The sequence below is a fragment of the Felis catus genome, chromosome B3 (genome assembly GCF_018350175.1).
Source record: "Felis catus isolate Fca126 chromosome B3, F.catus_Fca126_mat1.0, whole genome shotgun sequence".
NCBI lineage: Eukaryota > Metazoa > Chordata > Mammalia > Carnivora > Felidae > Felis > Felis catus.
This window is the reverse complement of record NC_058373.1, coordinates 132,486,995-132,506,827: the sequence shown is the minus strand read 5'-3', so window position 1 is coordinate 132,506,827 and position 19,833 is coordinate 132,486,995. Positions and strand designations below refer to the sequence as shown.

Here is a 19,833-nt window from a genome sequence, read left to right as displayed (position 1 = left end):
ACAACCACACGGTGCTTTCCCACTCACTCTTCTGGCAAACCAGCCTTGTCTTGCCAAGATGGAAGTCCCTCAGTCTTCAGGGCAGACGCTGGTGTCTAGGACCTGATAAGGAAGGAATTTGGTTGGAATTAGAATAATAATAATAAAGTTAGAAAACCACTTATCATTTCTGCTAGCCCAACATGGTGATACTTTCCAAAAATATATGGAAGGCCCTCGCTTATACTTCTCTAGGATCTTTCTTGGTTATCTGTAGGTCAGTAATTCTTGAGTTCTTAAATGATAAGCCTTTTCCATGCAGCCAAAGTATCAACACCTTTGCCTCGCATTATGAGAGAAACACGTTCCATTTTCTTTTCTTACTTAACATCTTTTCTGCCTCACCTCCTGGCTTACCTTTTTGGTTGACAGGACTTTGAGACTGTAGACTGTTTGCGTGTGGAACAACAATTTGTGTTCATTAGCATATTCTAAGTGTAGATTTCAGTTTGTTGTCTTGAGCAGTCTTTCGGCGCCTGCCACGTGGATCTGGATGTGGCTCCAGCCATTCCTCGTAGAAGGGCACAGAAGAGCCAGGCACGGGGGGAGAGACATGAGACCAAGTTGGCCTTCAGCAGGAGCCACCCCCTAATTTTAATTATTACCCTCGTGGTGTATGTTATCATACATTTTACTGATTAGTACTCCCAAGAGGCATTATTTAAAATGCTGACTTTTTTGTTGTTGGTGTTCTAGTTATGTTCTGGTTAGAAGATAACAAAACACCACAGCAAAACAATGAAGTCTTGTCTCTGGTTAAAGAGCTGCCACTTATCCAGTCCAATGAGCACCTCACTTTGGCTTTTCCACAGTAAAAGACCACAAAACAGGTTTCAGGTGCAGTCAGGAGACAGAGATAACACTAGGTATTCAATCAGGGAGACTTTCGTGTTAAGAACCATTAACCAGATAGGAAGTTATTAACCAGATAACTGGAAGGGTGAAAAGAGATCTCCAGGTGTCCTGGAGAAGGTGGTCACTGGAAGGAGCCGCATCCCCTCGGGCTAAAGAGGAGAAAGGGAAGAGGTTGGGATGGTTTCCCCAGGGGAGTAGGGCTCAGACCTCAGAAGAGGAGCTGGGGTCGGAGATCCGGACCTCTGAGGGGTACCCCTCAGCTTGGGCTAGAGGCTGTGATCTCAGAGGAGGGACCTATGGAAGGACCAGAGGGATGTTAGGAGATCTCGGGATCTCCTGCTGGCGCACGTCCTCTAAGGGAACATGAAGAAGTTGGTTCTGTAAGCATTAGGAGGACCACAGCTGGATTCAGCAGCTACTACAGGAATGAACTGCCACTACAAGTGAACAGGACACACACAAGAAGGAGCGTGTCCTTTCTTCCTCCACCCCCTTCCCAGTCCCTCAGTGGCAACTCCTGTTATCCAAGCCTAATGTGAAGCCAGGTGGTGCAGCAGACGTGTGGCTTGAACAGCCCAGCCCCAGCCCCAGCCTTTGAAACACTGTAAAAGGGTGCGTTTGGGGCTGAGTGAGAGTAGCTGCAAAATGGCACAATATGTCTGTCCACTATGAAAGCACGCAAGGTCTCAGGACCTTCCTGAGCATCAGAGAAGTTGTCAATAAATGTGCCACTGCTGTTTGCAAAAACTAGACAGGTTACCATAAAGAAGAGATGACCAATAAAGAAAACCATTGTGCGTTACCAATGCATTGTTCCACTTCAGTGTTAGGAGAAATGAAGGGGGGAGAGGAGTGTTGTGTGCTCTCTGTAAGGTCAAGGACCCTTGCTTATAATACTTTGCCTTCTTCATGTCCCAAATGCCTGGCAAATAATAGGCACTGAGATGCTTCCAGAAAGAATAAACATAAACACAGCCACGGAGGTATCTGCAGAATCAGTGTCTATCTAAAACCCACTAGTAAGTCTTCTGGGGTGGGAGTGGGGGACGGATCTTGTTTTGCTCTTTCACATTCACTGTAATTTTTTTTTTTTTTTTTTTTTTTTAATTTGACCATGTGTCAGCCGAACCTGAATTCAGCTAAGGTTAAAAGGAAAACAGCCCACAGGAGACTAAAACAATAGCAGATGTCTGCCAGACCCCACGACAGTGACCAAGGGATCCTGGGGGTGTTCAGTGTTTATGTCACTGCCCCCATCAGTTCAGCCAGGGATGGAGGGAGGGCCAGAGACTCACCCACTAAAGACCAATTTCCGACTCTGCTTTGTGTGACAGGTTTTCTGTGTGAGTCTAAGCGACTTCTCCTTAAGCGAAAATATTTGTCTTTCAGGGATTTTTTTTTCCACCACTAAGTGGCAAAGGCCATGTTTGTTTGTCTTAACTCGGAAACTGTTATTGACATAGATGAAGTGTTACTTTTATTAGCTGATCATTACACAGCTTGTATTTGCTGGGTTCCTTTGCATATAATTATGATGTGAAATCTCCTTGTAAGAGTATCTGTCAATAGTGTAATTGACTTTACAGTGTTGACTTTTTACTCAATAACCTCAGAGATTGGCCCATCCTTAGTTGTTGGAAACCTGCTTATTTTTAAATTTGCCTGGGCGTAGAGTCCTCAAGACACATTATCCTCAAAATAACTGCTCACACGTCTTAGTTTTATGGCTGTGTCTTCTGTGTTCCCAGTGAAATTCCTTGCAGCGAATACATTGAATGGAACAAACGATTATAGCCCTAGAAGAACTGTTTCTGGCCCTCTTGGGAAACAGGAGCCTCAAGTTTCCTACATTTATAGCACTCTGGGCTGCCTCCCAGGTAGGGCCCATAGCAACTCTCTGGGATCTGGGCCACCTTGCCTTCAACCCTTACGGCTCTTTTTTGACCCATTAAATGTCCAAGGCTTACCAAAGAGGACTGGGAAAAAACGGATGGGGGTGGGGGGAGGGTAGGAGTCCTTCAGAAGGCAACAGAGCCCAGAAATCACATATGAGAACTCAGGAGCCATTTTCTTGGGTCCTTATCCTGTGGTTGCGTGATGTTGGACAGGTGCACCTGGGCTTCTCATGAGAAAACCAGTCTTACGGGTTATTAGGGTAACACAGTTATGTTACTGACACAGGGTGTGCGTTAAGTAGGTGTTTGATAAATAACATGGAGAAACAAGCAAACCAATTCAGAAATGGGCAAAGGACTTAAATAGTCATCTCTCCCAAGAAGATATACAAATGGCCAAAACACATGAAAAGCTGCTTAGCATCACTAATCATTAGGGAAACGCAAATCAAAACTGTGAGATGCCACCTCACGCCCATTAGGATGACTCCTAGAAAAACCAGAAAACAATGAGTGTTGATGAGAATATGGAAAACTTGGAATCCCTGTACACTATTGGTAGGGATGTAAAATGGTGGAGCTGTTCTAGAAAACACTATGGCAGTTCCTCAAAAAATTAAAAAGAGTTACCATATGACCCAGCAATCCTTCTGAGCATGTACCAAAAAGAACCAAAAGCAAGGTCTCGAAGGGATATTTGTTCATCCACATTCATAGCAGCACTATTCACAGTAGCTGAAGTGTATAAGCATCCCAAGTGTCCGACAACAGATAAATGAATAAGCAACATGTGGTGTATACACACAATGGAATATCATTCAGCCTTAAAATGAAGGACATTCTGACACGTGCCACAATATGAATAAACCTTGAGGACGTTACATTAAGTGAAATAACCCAGTCACAAAAAGACGAATACTGTATGATTCTACACATACAAGGTATTTCGAGTGGTCAAAATCATAGAGAGAGGAAATAGAGAGGTGGTTGCCAATGGCCCAGGGAGGGAAGGAATGGGGAGTTAGTATTTATTGGGGCCAGAGTTGCAGTTGTATAAAATGAAGAATCCCAAGGATGGATGGTGGTGATGGTTGCACAATATTATGAATGTATTTAATACTACTGAACTGTACAATGAAAAGTGGTTAAGATGGTAAATTTTTCTTGTTTGTATATTTTACCACAATAAAACCAATTGGAAAAAAATAAAATTAGTAATGTGGGGAGCCTCTTGGATTCATCTAGCCTGCCCCCCATAGACCTTCCCAGGTCTCCTTTTTGAGCACCTGAAGCTTTGCCCTGAGTCCCAGGAAAAGGCTTGCATTGAGCTTATTATGCCAAGAAGAATGGCCATTGGTTTTAAGGAATGATGGTGGTCATCCGAACGGGAGCAAGTTTTAATTTATAAGAAAGTTCCATCTAATCACCGTCTGAGACTGCTTAATTTCATTTGGACCTCAAGTGAAAACTGCAATTCCTGTGGAACATGAAGCAAGTCAGAAATTAATACTCTTACTGTAATACAAACATTAATACGTAAGGTCCTGTCAGAATACAATCATCAGGAAAACTCTCTCAGCCTAAGGTCTGCTCCTGGTCATCTAACTTTGTCTTTCCCCTTGAGAAGATGTCTGTAACAGGAGTTCAGGAAGCCAAGAGCCTTCATTGTTAAGACAGGGTGTGGTCTAGCTGTGCAACTTGAGGGAAGATTTGCCACTGGTCTTTTTTTTTTTTTTTTTAAGGAAGTATAGTTGACACACAATCTTACATTAGTTGCAGATGTACAGCATAGTGATTGGACAAGTCTGTATATTTTGCTGTGCTCGTGACAGGTGTGGCTACCATCTGTCACCATGCAACACTATTAAAATATCATTGACTATATTCCCAATGCTGTACCTGCCACAGGTCTTCTTTATACTGTATTTTGTTTTGTTTTTAAAGACCAAGCACCTGTCAGCTTATACCTCCTGAAATCATGGTCTTTGAAGGCAACTCTGAAACTTAGGATTAGATTATGCTCTGTGGTAGGAGGGAGAGAGGAAATACTGCAGGGATAGTATGGCTTATTTTTAATTTCTTTCTGAGTTCATTTTGGTAACTGTAGGAATTTGTCTACTTCACCTAAGCTTTCAAAAATATTGGCATAAAGTTACTCATAATGTATCTGTCATCTTTCAAAATACCTTTGCAGTTATGTCCCTTTTCCATTCTTATTTCATTTTAACATCACTCTGTTTGCTTAATCTTGCCATAGCTTTTTGTTTTTCCTCTCAAAGAATCGACTTTTGGGTTTTGGGGGTGGGGGTGTTCATTTATTTTATTTTTGTTTTCATTTATAGTTTCCTTTTTTAAATTCTCTTTTTCTTTGCCTGGATTAGTTACCTTCATTTTAAACTTTTCTTCTTTTTCTATAAAAGTTCAAGGTTATAATTTCCTTGAAATTACTGCCTCATTACATCCCATAAATTTTGATACCTTTATTTTCATTATTAACAGTGCAGAGTACTTTCTATGTCCATTTTAATGTCTTTGACCCACAGATGCTTTTGGAAGTGTGTTTTTAAATTTTCAAACCCAGGAGAAGGTGGTGGTTTCTTATTTTTGTTTTTAGTTACCCCTTCAACACTGATAACTAACTCTAAGTCATTGTGGCCAGAGAGTTGATCTGGAAGATACTGGAAATTTGTGGAGACTTGCTGTATAGTCTAGCATTTATCAGTCTTTATAAATATTCTATGTGTGCTTCAAAATGATAAGCCTTCTTCATTACTAACACATGTTCTGTATGTCTATTAGATCAAATCTGCATGCTAACCGTGTGGGGGCGGGGGGGGGGGGAAGGGAGCGAGGGAAGGCATGCTTGGTCAATTGAATACTGAGAATGATGTATTAAAATCTCCCATTACAATGTAGATTTGACCGTTTCTCCTTGTAGCTCTTTCAGTTTGGGCTGTAGGTATTTTGAAGCTATCTGCATGGAGGAATCCATGTTTAGAACTGATGTAGCTTCCTGGTGAATTGAACCTTTATGAATATTTAATAACTCTCTTTATCCGTAGTAATGATTTTTGCCTTAAAAATCTGTCTTCTCTGGTTATAATATAGCTGTACCAGCATGGCATGATACAGCGTTTTCCATCCTTTTACTTTTAACCTTTGCTTGTCTTTGTGTTTTAGGTTTTTCTCTTGGAAACAGCTTTTAAAAAACAAATCTGTGTTAATGATCTTTACCTCTTACTGAAGGTTTTTAGTCCCTTTTTAATAACATAGTTGGATTTATTTCTACCATTTTATTTTGCACTTGTCTGTCCTGGTTTTTTCCCGATTCTTTTTCCTTTCTTGCATTATTTTAAATCGATCGAAAGCTCCCACTCCCCCCTTTTTTCCTTCTAATGGTTTAAAGTTATACATTTTGTTTCTCTTCTTTTAATGTTGATCCTAGAACTTATAACATGAATATTTTAAAATGTTTAAAGTTAGTCAATACTTTTAAACTCCTGATCAATACAAGGCCCTTGGAATACTTCAGCTGCTATTCCCTACCTCCCAGATGATGTGCTACACTTGTCCAATACTGTGGTTCTATTTCATTTTGGTTTTTTTTTTATGTTACTTAGTCATTGTTATTGTGTTGTTCAGTCCATAGTTGACTACATTTTCTCTGCTTATCATTTCTTCTCACATCTCAGACCTTTCTTTCTGGATAATTTTCCTTGTTTCCTGAAATACATTCTTAAGAAAGTCCTTACCGTGACAATCTGCTTTTAGTTGAAGCCTTGACAGTTTTTTGTCTGAAAACATATTTATTTTGCCTTCATTCTTAGGAGATAGCGTTTGACGCTTCTTCCGTTCCTCTCTCACCTCGAGAATATGTTTCCACTTTGATCTACCTCCCTCATTTTATCCTAACCGATGTTCTTCTTTAGGTGATGTGTTTTCTTTCTGCTACTTTTACATCTCTTTTTTTTTTTTAAATGTCTACAGTTTGACTATGATGTGTCCAGATATGTATTTCTTTTTGTCGTCCATGGGATTTGTTGGTTAAATCTGAAGATTGGTTGGTACCTTTCATCAAAACAAGAGAATTCTCAGCCACTTTCTGTTCAGGTATTGGGTCTTCCCCATTGTCTCTTTCATTCTGAAACTCCAGGTGGATTTATGTTGGATCTTCTTTTGTATTACATCATGCCCAATCTTCCATATTTCTATCTCTTCATCTCTGCTGCACTGTGTATAGTATCTTTAGATCCATCTTCCAGTTCACCGCTCTTTTTTACTAATTTTTTCTCTTTCAGCTTCATTGAGGTTTATTTCAGGGATTATATTTTTTCATCTCTCGCAACTCTGATGCTTTCCAAAATCCGTCTGCTTCGATTTCATAATCTATTCTTCCTAGATCTAGTATATTTCAATTCCCTCTTTTATTTCTGTACTCATTCTTGACATCATGTACCTACTTATTTCAATATTTTCCAGCTTTGCAGTTCATATTGTATAGTTGTTTTTTCTGTTGTCTCTGGCTTATAGTGGCTGTTTCTTTTGTGTTTATTTATTTTTTTTATTATTATTAACCTCTGGTCCCTGAAGTCTTATCCATGGGAATTCATTGTGGCCTGAGCTTAAAGTATGTTCTTCCAGAAAGGGTTTGTATTTTCTTCTAGTAGGCACCATTGGGCACTTTAAATTAAATTTAGCCTAAGGTCTTTGGGTCTACACAGTAGAATTCTGGCCTCATCCCCACAAGACTCAAGGCTTGTGGTTAAAAAAATCTCAGGGGAGGCTTTTCTTGTTTCTCATGCCATCTGGAACTAAGAGTTAAGCCTGGCTTTTATCCCCATTGCCTGCCTCTGAGGGGCAGTTACTTTGGTCTAGGACCTCATTGAAGGTATCATCATTCAGAGGTCTTAGCTTTTTACATTTGACATTTTTACATTTATGCATTCCCAGTGGCCTGCTCACTGGTATGTTTGGTGATTTTAGGTTCTGAGCTTTCTCCTTGAATATTGGATTAACCTTAGTATGTGGGAATCCTGGTGGCTTAAATTCAGATTGCATTCTTCAAGAGAGGATTTGCTTTCAAACTTGTGCTGGGAGCCTAGGGATCAGCACACCTGAGACCACTTTAATCCCCTTCGAGGAGCCACAGTTAACTGTGGAGCTGCCAGAATCAATCTTCTTTGGCTCTCTCTCCATCGCTATAAATTTGGGCTCTTGTCCCAGGGCTACAGTAGGCTTTTACTCCAGAGAAACCCCGGCTTTCTTGCTCACCTACTGCTCCTGTTTCTGATTTTGTCCTTATTTTTTAACCTTTTGTTTGTGTGTGACATTCTTTTGGTACAAGTGTGTTTGCCTGGGTTTCTAAGATTCCCTTATTTTCCAGCAAAACCAGCCATGACTTAAAAACTATGTTGCTGTACTTCATCCAGAATGTTTTCTGGGGTAGTCAGAAGAGTGTCTTCTAGATGTCTTCTCTGCCACCCAGCTGGACGTGGAACTCCCTGGCCATCTCTTCTCATCCATGTCTTTCTACCTGTGGTCGGTTTTAGACCAAAGAACTGCACTAGCTCCAGCACTGGTGAAGAATCCCATTAACTGCATGCTTGGCCAAAGTCAAGAGTTCTCAAGTCAACCCCTTGGGCAGACAACTTCACCCTAAATGATAGTCTCTAGATTTAAAGCCGTCAGCTCCAGAGAGAACCTTGTGCACAAGTGAAAGGTGGAGGTGTTACATAGGGTTCTACTGTAGCGGGACCAATAATGAACCGATAGAGAAGATGCAAGATGGCCGTGTCCCATCAGAAGCTGTACTTTGACTTGTTAGTCACAAGCGTTGTTCATTCTCGGCCTGAACTAATGTGATTTCTCACCTTTTATGTTCGATATTTCCTATTGATTTGACCAGAGAACGAATACCAGGTTTTTGAGATTAATAACACACGGTTTTGTCGAGGTCTAGTAAAATCAAACGGCTTTAATTTATGCTAACATGATCATTGAAAATGGTGTCACACCTAAATTCAGAGAAGTCTGAAAAATGGCGGGCATTTCAGATGTGTCACGTGTTCGTTCTAATGAATGAGTTTTGAAGAGGTGGTTAGAAATTTACCTTCCAACGTGTTCAGGATGACTGGTTCCTTCTTTTAAGTATGTGGTGTCCTATGATGACAGCCCCTGCAGGACGAGGCGTTTGACATCAAGTCGGTGCGGCTGGCTTGTGCCGCCATAAACAACATGGCATCAAGTTATTAATCATTGAAGGAGCTTGTCACTTCCTGCTGAGTTGGTGTGGAATTTATGGATTCTGCGCCCATGCTACAGTGTCAGGGAGAGAGATGCACTTATATTTTAATTCCTGCTCCCTGAAGTCACATCTGCATACCTGTTTTTATCCAGAAATATGGTCAGTGGGCGTATTGGTTTCCTATCAGTACACTTCCTTTCTCGAGAGAGACCTAAAGACATTTCAAATTCCTGCTTGAGCGGTCTTTGAGAATTAGCCGAGGCACCTTGGACAAGTCATGGGACACTTCTTTAGTTTCTGTTTGTTTATCTGTGGAACGGCTGAGCCAGGCCAGTATTGTGGCACGTGGTCTATGGAATCACTGTTGGCATGCAGTGTGTGGTTCCAGACCTTGCCCTATATAACACTCACTTCATGGGCTGCAGAAGTGATTTTCTCTTCTCTTCTCCATTTGATGGTAGTGTGTCCTTAGTACATCTTTCATATGTGCTTATCTCCTTTAAGAAAGAGAAGTTCTCAGGCCCAGAACCTTTCTGCTTGTCTGGAACTAGAATGTTCTATCAGTGCTGTCACTCTGGTATACATCTCCTACTCCCTACTCCAAACTTTTTATTTAAAAAAAATTTCTTAACCTGTGGAAAAGGAGAAAGAAAAGCACAATGAACACCATATGCCCTTCACCTAGATTCACTAAGAATTAGCTTTGACAACACTTTCCTTATTTCATACTCATTTGCTCCCATGATTCTCTCCCCTTCTCTCTTTCGCCATATATGCTCAGAGGTATCCTGTTTTGCTTAACTGTGGTAGTGAAGTGAATGATAAGCCTCATGTTGTTAAAAAATAAGGATTCAGAACTAAACTGATTTTCGGAAAGCCAACCATAGCCCAGTTTACTCCTCCAAGTGTCACCGGGTTCACTCTGAGACTGTTTTCTGCTAGTTCAGTGGACTAATTATTTTGGATTTTACAGCAGTTACCTGCAACAACAAAGATCAAGAGAACCATTATCCGAGACTTTCAGTTTCATTTGTTTAATAGCTATTAATAGCTACCTGTGCAATTAGTTACATTTATGGAGTTTCATATTTGGAAACACCTCAAAGTAATCTTTTCCTAGCCACTTTTATGCACCCAAGACAGAGCCAAGAAACAGGGAGTGTGCAGAAAATAGATATCGCAGAGGCCATTGCCCAAAGCTCAGGGGCTGCATTTACAGGCAAGCCCGTGAGGAATTTCTCTCTCGGGGCCTCTTTCCTCTTACTTTATGCTGTGTCCCCATCAGCCTCCTGACCCACAATAGAAAGAAAACAAGAGTGCTCAGGTAAGCATGTCCCAGCAACAGAAAGCGGGGGTGAACTGTCTGACAGCAACAGGGGAAACCAAGCCAGAATTCTCAGGCACCACTGAGAACCATCCTCTGTGCTGAGAACTTCTCATGTCATCACCCTGCCCTGTAAGGGAGACATGGACCCGCTGGAAGTCACTAATAAGCAGTGCCAGGATGTGAACAGAAGCCTGTCAGGAAAGCCAGGCTCTTTCTGGAAGGACTGGGTGGAGGGGGTCATAGATCTGCGATCGCAGAATGCAGGACACAGTCTGGGGCCCTTCTGGAGACTGCTAGGACTTCGCTGTGCAAATGAATTGTCATTGTGCAGCAATGTCATCGTTGGGGTTGATCCTGATGATCTCAAGGCATGTAGCAACGACTGAATTTGGGTAATGGCCCTCAGGTGTTTTGCTGGTGCATAGTACAGTGGGATTTTCAACCACCAGCTTAAATTTAGCAGAGAACCTCGGGCCTCTGGAACACCAGAAGGAGGAGAGACTCCTTGGCTTCACTCCCTGCTACACAAAGGACTCTACTCCCCTTTTACTTTCTCTCTGGGCTGCAACCAGGGTCTCATTGAGCCTGAAGGCCCACAGGGATGCCAGGAAAGAAAGGGTAACAGCTCGAGACCGACTCTTATTGTTCTAACCCCATAGCCTTTCTGCAGGTGCCATATGTACAGGGATTATCCAGTAAGACGTGTTGGTGGAGACCCACAGTCATTCTTCCCACACTTCATTCTCTCAGCCACACAATTCCTTCTGCTCCTACACTTGCTCAGTATTATCTTGTGTGCAGGCACTCTGCACCTGGCACATGCTAGCCACTGGGGGACAGAACACGACTGGGCCCTGTCTTGTGGAGCTAACACTCTAATGGGAAGCACAGACATGGAACAAGGCATCGCTCAGCTCATAAAGACGGTGGGAAGTGCTCTCTGTGAAGGGAACACAAAAGGAGTGCCTACAGTTGTGGATGTGTTAGCAAAGAAAGAAAAGTGCCCTCATGTTCCCCAGGTCTCCTAGAAGCTTATCATCAGGTGGATACACTTACAGGACACGGGGCCAGCATGGTACAATAGAACATCTCTCCTCCCTGCCCAAACCTTCAGCCTTCATGTCCAAAGTCAGACACCATATCTTCCACAGACCTTTTCCTTGTCCTCTGTCTATCCCCTCCAGCTCGAAGTAACCCTTCTCTCCTGTGCGTGTTCATCTCTGACCACCGCACTGCCTCTTCTGAACACCTGTGTGCTGGACACTGGCAAAAATACAGCTACCGTCCACGCAGAATGGGTGCCCACCTTTGGGAATGTGTGGCCTAAGCAGGAATGAACATCACCGTCCTCACCCTTAGACCAGGCACTGGTCCAGACAGATGGGGGCATTCTCTCCCGTCCTCAGCCCCACAGTGAAGTGGGTGCAGTCACTCTTCCCCTTGCCGGCATGAAGCACGAGACAGTTCAGGTCATCATTCAGACATAAAGACACCCACCACACAATGATCAGGTGTGGCGAGTGCTGTCGGGTCCTGATGGGAGTGTACAGAAGGGACCTGGTTATAGGGAAATCAGAAAACAGCGAGAGTCCGTCAGATTGCATCAAGAGCCCATCTTGAGAATCAGACTTTGGTCCTAATCCAGCTCTGCTGCTTCTGAGTTGTGTGGCTTTCCAGACCCTTCTTCCAGCATCGGTAAAACAGGGATGCTCCTGTCCACGTCACAGAGTTCAGTGCAACCATCCCTGCGGACGGCGCGTGGCGCCTGGCAGGTGGTAAGCGTAGTTAGGTGGTAGCTTGGTGCCCTCTCTCTCACCGGTGATGTAACCACGACTTGCTTCTCTGCTCGACTCTGAGCATCTTTGTGACAGTGTCTGTATCTGATTCCGCCGCGGATGCCTCCCCAGGACCCTCCCTAAGGCCGTGCATTCGTATTAGGTGTTCAGTGAATATTTACAGAATGAACGAGGCAGGGCAGGCGCGAGTGAATAGCTGTCACCACGTGGCAGGTTATCTCTTTCGGCTGAACACTGGGCTCAGTCCCCTGACAAAAGGCCCCTCGTGTCGCAGCTCCGGAAGAGCGCGGGCTCGTGTCCCTGAAGTACCCAGCCAGCATCGCCTGGCGGTGCCTACTCCGCGGTGTTAGCAGGTGTGCGACCCCAAGCACAGCTTGCTTTTGATGGTTTAATAGGAGAGTGTTGTTTTGACGTCTGTGCGCACACGGAGTGAAAAAGCGGGCGATGGGATGAGCCAGGAGGCCGGGGTGGGGGGTGGGGGACGGGGGCGGGCAGGACTCGGACCCGCTCTGCGAAGCAGGGCAGCCTGTGGCCCGCAGGCGGGCGGAACACCAGAGGTTGGGCGGCGGGCGGGTTGGGTGCGCATGCGCGAGCATGCGCAGACGCTGCCGCTAACCTGTGTCCTCTCTGTGACCCGCCCCCCCCACCCCGCTCCCCGCCACCCCGTCCGCAGGAACGGCCTCAGCGGCTGCCGGCTGCGGACTGAGAGCGAGCCGTCGTGCGGCTCCCCGGTGGTCAGCGGGGACCCCAAGGAGGACCACAACTACAGCAGCGCCAAGTCCTCCACCGCCAGGAGCACGTCGCCGGCCAGCGACTCGGTCTCCTCCTCCTCGGCCGACGACCACTACGAGTTCGCCACCAAGGGGAGCCAGGAGGGCAGCGAGGGCAGCGAGGGCAGCTTCCAGAGCCACGAGAGCCACAGCGAAACGGAGGAGGACGACCGGAAACACAGCCCGAAGGAGGCCAAGGACGCCCTGGGGGACAGCGGCTACGCGGCCCTGCACAAGAAGCGCCAGCACTTGGCCAAGGCCAGGAAGGTCCCCAGCGACACGCTGCCCCTCAAAAAGAGACGCACGGAGAAGCCCCCCGAGAGCGACGACGAGGAGATGAAAGAGGCGGCGGGCTCGCTCCTGCACTTGGCAGGGATTCGGTCCTGTTTGAATAACATCACCAATCGGACGGCAAAGGGGCAGAAAGAGCAAAAGGAAACCACGAAAAATTAAAAACAAGTCACTGATTTGTTTTGAACTTTCGGCCATTTGGTTTTAGCATGTCAGGAGATTTCTAATGATTTGTGGCAATATCAGCAATTTATTACTTTTTTCTTATCTTTTTTTTTTTTTTTTGGTTTGGTTTTCTTTTCTTTCCTTTTTTTTTTTTTTTTTTTTAATTTGCCCCTCCTTTGTTTTGGACCCTTAAGAATTTTATTTTTAAAGGAGATTGAAGCCATAGAACTCATATTCACACTCAGCTGTTTTACAAAAGCTTTTCATTATCTGAAGACAAAAACAAAAAAAAGAAAACAAAAAAAAAAAAACAACGAAAAAGCCAAAATTACCATTGCTTCCTCCAGCTTTGTCAGAAACACGTGGCTGAATCCGCAGGGATGCCAACGATCATGCCACGGGAACACACATTCGGCACCTAGAAGGCACGTGTGCAAAGTAACCATCGATCAGGCCCAACCCTTAGGTTTAAAAGGTCAGGATGTCCACCCAGCTGGGTTCGCTGAGTGAATGCATATAAGGCAACTGGGGAGAAGGAAGAGTCCTGGTCCCCTGGAAGCAGGTCCAGGCTTGTAGCGCCGGGCATCAAATTGTGCCAGGAAAAGCCTTGGCGTGGCCGTGAAGTGTGCAGGGATGGGTGGACGGAGTGGGGGACGGTCTCCAGTCCTTTGTGCTTCTTCGCTGTGGAGCCTAGTAGCATGTTAGGAGGTGGACACTGAACCACTCTTTTATACCAGGTGTCAGTGACTAATGAGAGAGTGGGTCAATTTTTAATGATGTTGCTAATCTTTGAATTTTGTTCTGTATTAAGAGAATGTTCCACAAGCCATAAGCCTGAGGTTGGCCCTGCACACACACCTATACACGCATGTGCACACACACGTGCACACGCGCGCGCACACACACACACACACAAATATGAGAGAGAACTGACGCAGAAAACGAGCTCTTCTTAACTGCCCAAGTGAAAATCAAGTCCAGGAAATTACAATAGCTGTCAAGGAAGAAAATAATGGTACAGATCTTTTTCTGTCTGTCAAAACTATTTGATCTGAGTGGGGAAAAAAAAAAAAAAAAAAAAAGCTACACAAGCTGCCATTAGTATCGCGGTGTGTTTTTAAAAGATCAAAGGCACATTGACGGACAAACAAAAGTAAAACACGGCAAAACAAAAGCAAAAAAAACTCCTGTACTGCCCTCAGAGTGGAGTTTGCAATTAATGCCAGTCAGGATTCATCTTTGCAAAATCAATGATTTCCACATTCAGCCAGTGTAGCCCGCAGAAATTTCTGATCCACAATGCATGGATTCCTTTGAAAAAAGAAAAACAAAAAAACAAAAAAAAAAAAAATCACAAAACACAAACTTTTTTTTATTCAAAAATAACAAAGTTCTTGTAAGGTAAATAATGTATTTAGCATGAAGCATGAATTATTTTCATATAAATATAGAAAATAGAGAAAAGGCTATGCCTCTAATTTTTAAGCCCTTAGGCTTAGAGTTTCTTTCGGTTTTCTTTTTTTCTTTCTTTCATTTTTTTTCTGTTGTTTTTGTTTTGTTTTTTTTCTCCCCAATTATTTTGTTTTGGTTTTTTGAAGCAGGTGTTTAAGGTTTAACCTTCTTCAGGGACAAATTCTGACTGTTGGGGAATCTTACTCTGCAATAGAAAATATCTTCGTGTTCTGGTAGGGCCTGGATGGTGGAGCTCTGTACTGCCTTGTCTGCACTTCAGCCCCCGACCCCCTGATTCTCTGTTGAAAAGTGTGTCCTTTCTCTTTGTCTGTACATGTTTACCATGACGCAATAATTTGAGGGCAAACTTAGTAGTGAGTGTGTATGATAGAATCGAGAATTTCTAGGACGCTGACTTGAGAAAACCATTACCAGGATTTGGTTCTAGAAAGAAGGCAGTGAATAATTATGCAAATTCGCCAGAAGGGGAAGCACGCTAATGGGCCTTATTGGATGAGGGTGTGAGTTAGGGTACGCGTGAAGGAGAAAGTGACATGGGTGTTGGAAGGACCAGCCCCAGACGGTTTTCCTGTGATGCCATCTCACAGTGGGAAGGAGGGGCCGGCCACCTGTACCGTGCACACCAACCAGCCTGGAATGAAGCCCGCCTAGATTGTGAGGGCTGAATTTAGACAACCGGATGATGTCACGCAGACCAGAAACTCCTGTTATCTTTGCCTAAAAGAAATTACCTTGGGAGATGCAACGAGAAATCTCTGAAATCTTCCACCCACGTGGAGGGGAATTTCAAAACATAAACAGGAACACCCACTATCGTGGCTCAGGACGCGGTGGTGAGGGGGAGGGAGGGAGGGCCCGGGGAGACGGTGATCTTTAAAAATGGGACCGTCGTGGGCCACTGCAGAGCCCATCGGCCAGCAGCAGGCGCGGTCAGGAGCTCCATCAGCCAGGACAGAGGGAAGCATCTGGCGCGTACCCCGCGACTTGCTTCCTCTGGGTTGCCGAAAAGAGAACCTGGGGAAAGAAAAGTCTACATCCCTGTGACAGGTCGAGTTCAGTGCCTGAACCGGAATACTTCCAGCATATTTGTTCCGGGTGTAGATGGGGGAGAGGATGTGTTATTCCCTCCATCTCCCCAAATATCTGATGCCCCAAAAGCCGTGTTAGCCGTGGAGCCTGAGCGACACTTGGATTCGTGTTGTCACCTGACCGAACCCAGGAGACACCCACCCACCCCCCGACCCTTACCCTCACCCCACCCCCCAGGATAAGATTTAGACTTCCCTCCTGAAAGGCAGAGGCAGACATCCAAGACTGTTTCTGGCGGGGACTTCTTCCAGTTAACCACCCTCCCCCCCCCCCCCCCCACCGTGGGCTGTCTCCCCTCACTTCATTTTTCTAAAGGAGCAAAGGCCTCTTTTAGAAAATAAGAAAATGCAATGTGTGTGATTTACTTTTCTGATCTCTTTGAGAAATAGATAACTATCTTATAAAAGTGTGTTCTTAACTCCAGAACCACTCTCTTTGCATAAATACCTCATCGGGCAGCTTTCTAAGTGTTATTTTCCTGAGTCTCCCTCGGCACCTCTGTAGGGGCTGCTGGGTGGCTTGCAGGGGAAACTTTAGTGAGGGTACTTTTTTCTATTTTTCTTCTGTTTTTGGAGGCATACACATTATGCATAACCAAAACAATGGCTCAATTGTGTTTAACTTTGTATTTTGACTGTTGAGGAAAAAAAAAAAAGTATCGACGTGTATGTGGCCGTCTGTAGTGAAGTCATTGCAGAATGAGGTTGTCCACGTCCCTCGCCACGCCAGGGGGCAGGAGGCACCCTCTCTCACTCCCTCCTCCAAGAGCAGTAGAGAATTTAAGCACAAGCCTATTTGTGAAAGAATATTTTGCTCCAGTGTAACTCACTTTAGTCTTGGAATTACTTCCCAAACGTCAGGTGTTCCTTTAGCTTCCAAAACTAGCATATGTATTCATTAGTCTGACAGATCGCCTGGGCACCGTTCAAGGGGTGTGGTGTTTTTGCTTTCATTTCTCCTGCTGGGAGAAGTGGCATTTCGTGTGTCATTCCAGTATCTCACGTACTCACATGGGGCAGGGGGGAGGGGGAGATGGGGAACTATAGCAATATTTAAAGACGCTTTGGAAAACAACCATGAATACATCAGCACCACGACATCTACAATTACTTGCTGTTGGCCCTCGGACACATTTAAGAGAAAGAGACTGTAGCTCTTTTTCCTTAAATGATATACACATAGACAGTTATTTTTATGCTACTATAATTGTCTTTTACCTTTATCTAGTACTACGTGGAAAGGGTTTGCATCATAGATTTTTCCCAGCCTTATTATATACCATAAGCTCCTACTTCCCTTCCCTCTCTAACCAATATACGTTTCAAGAGTTCTTTGGTGAAGCTGTCTATTCGAAACTAAAATGAACCAAACCCACATTTAGGTGGTGGTTTGAGATGGCCAAGACGACTGTGGCAGGTTTCAGTCTTGGGGCTGAGTTTTTAAGAAGGGATGTGTCGGAGGCTTTTCCCAAGAGCTGATTTTTCTCATAGAGGCGCTCGACGAGTCTGGTCCTTGCTGGGTGCGGCAGTAACTACCACAGGGCAATTCTAGAAGCCGCCTTTGCACTGAGTGGCGTTCCCGCCCCGGGGACAACTTCAGGCTGTGGGCTCTGTAGAGTGAAAACCGTCCAGATGGCTTCTGTGCCCAGCCCGGTCCTCGGACGCGCTGGGCACAGCATCGAGTGCTACCAACTCACGTTTCAATTACCCCACGCTCCGCGTGTGGGCTCTTGGCCTCTCCTTGAAGGGCTTTTGCAGAAGGAATCAGAGTTCTGTACAAGTGACCTACATGGGAGGGTTTTCCACAGGGGATCGGATCAAATTCAATGTGACTTCTCTTTTCCCTTTAAACTTGATTCAGGTTTGGGACTCGTTTCTTTCTGGTGGATCACAGCTGCCCAGATGTTGCCATTTATTTTTATGTTTCTGTAGAGAAGTATTTTTTCTTTCATCTTCAGGATTTTTGCCACCAAAAGAACACATTTGAACTCTGTGTCCCCTCTTGATTGTGACTTACCAGTGTTGACAGTTAAATCCTTAGTGTCCTAGGTCCCAGCCCTCCAATACTATATCAAACACTGTTATGCACATAATGCAGCACTGTGATCTAATTTAAATAATACTTTTTTATTATTTATACTACTATATATAATATACATCAACACTTTTGCTATATAACCTAAGTGATAACCCTCTTTTAGTTACCTTCCAAACTCGGGACTTTGGTTTATATTGCAGTTAACACAGTTACAAAGTTGTAATGGTGTCTTTTTTCTTTGTAACGGAATGTGTAAATCAAAGTATATACATTGTGTGGTGTTCCTGTTTCTGGAGTTTCATGAGGATTTACACATGGCATTCAGTGTTCTGTATAGACCCGCCTACCTTTGTGAATTCATCTGTTAACCCCTCTTCCTCTGAGAGAGCACCGGAGGTGGTTAAGTCCTTGTTTTTTCTCTCTCTTCTACTGGTTATTCTTGAATTAAGCACAGACTCGTCAGCTCGGTTGCTTTATCATGAATAATGCGTGTGACCTTGAAATTCTTCCACAGTTCAGCAAACAAGTGCTAGCTTCACTGACCAAAAATTCAGGAAGGAAAATACGATTTTCAAAACGATTCATCTTTTAGTGGCCGAAAACCGATGTGTCTATGGTGCTGCATTTTGCTGTCTGTCGTACTTTTGAAATCAGACCTAGGTGAAAGATCACTTCTGACTTACTGTGATACGCTCACAAGTACCCTTCCTGTTCGTTTTGTTAGCGTTGAAATCGAGACTATTTATTTGGGATATATTCAACAGTGTTTTTCCACTGTATTTCATTTGCAAAAGTTGAGAACAGCCTTCCCCACCTTTTGCAAATAACTGATACTCCATATTGGATTCGCACAGACTTCGATATGGTGAGCCTATCAAACCTACAAATTGTATTTCATCCCTTCATTACTGTGGCCTGAGTTCCCCAAACTTCCCCCCCCCCACTTTTTTTTTTTTTTAGGTGAAACTTAGCACAATTTCAGTTATTTAAACATAAAGCATTTCTTGAGTATGTATGTTGAGGCCGTCGAAGCTCATAGCTGATTCAGTAACCAGTTTCATGCTCGTTATTCATACTACTTACACCTGCCATGGTGAAAATGTGGGTGGGGGGGAGTCTCCGGGTGTGTCTGGGAAGCATTATACACTTGTACATTTTTTTTTATACTCTGATTCTGTAACATTTCTGAATTTCATTTTTGTTTTACAGAAGAAAAAAAATATATAACAGTGATAAAGCAATCAGAGGACCAAGCACCTATCGATGCTTAGGGTCATCTGACCTTCGCCGGCCAATAGACCTACATGGCCAAATTCTAATTTACTAGAGTAATAATTTTTCAAAAGCCAATTTTTTTTTCCTGTATTTTCTGTATGAAACTGCCAATATCATGAATAGAAAGGGAGAACCATAAAGGAAAAAGGAAGTGATGTTCAGTTGCGTTTGTGTTACCTAAAGGAGCAGTGTGGAGGCTTGCACAATCAGCCGAAACTTAGGGACCTGATGGTGTCGCTTTGGAGGCATCCATACTTGCATTTCGCATTCTTCATATGTAATCATATTGCCAAAGACAAACTATTTCATCATTTATTGTAAATAACACTTTTCCCCAGACCTACCATAAAGTTTCTGTGATGTATTGTCTTCCAGTTGCAATAAAAATTACTGAGTTGCATCAATTGAAGAACGATGCCACGTATTATTGGGTGCACTGCGTCTCCATATGCAAATGCTGAGCAGTAAAATCATTTATATTTCTTACCTGCACTAGGGTGTGTGTTCTGTTTTTTACAGTTCGGTTCTAGGGTCTGAGCCACACTTACGGTACCTACCCATCTTCCTGCCTGCTTCC

General features: G+C 43.9%; 1 protein-coding gene across 7 annotated transcripts in view; it reads left to right on the top strand.

Moving 5' to 3' along the window:
- Nucleotides 1-19,665, top strand: part of FOXN3 (forkhead box N3) — a 403,882-nt gene extending 384,217 nt beyond the window's left edge. For all 7 annotated transcript variants that reach the window (XM_045060356.1, XM_011283437.4, XM_045060357.1 and 4 more), the window contains one exon: nt 12,830-19,665. In XM_045060356.1, the coding sequence (XP_044916291.1) occupies nt 12,830-13,379 (550 nt within the window). In that variant the 3' untranslated portion in view covers nt 13,380-19,665. The remainder of the gene's footprint in view (nt 1-12,829) is intronic.
- The last annotated feature ends 168 nt before the right edge of the window (nt 19,666-19,833 follow it).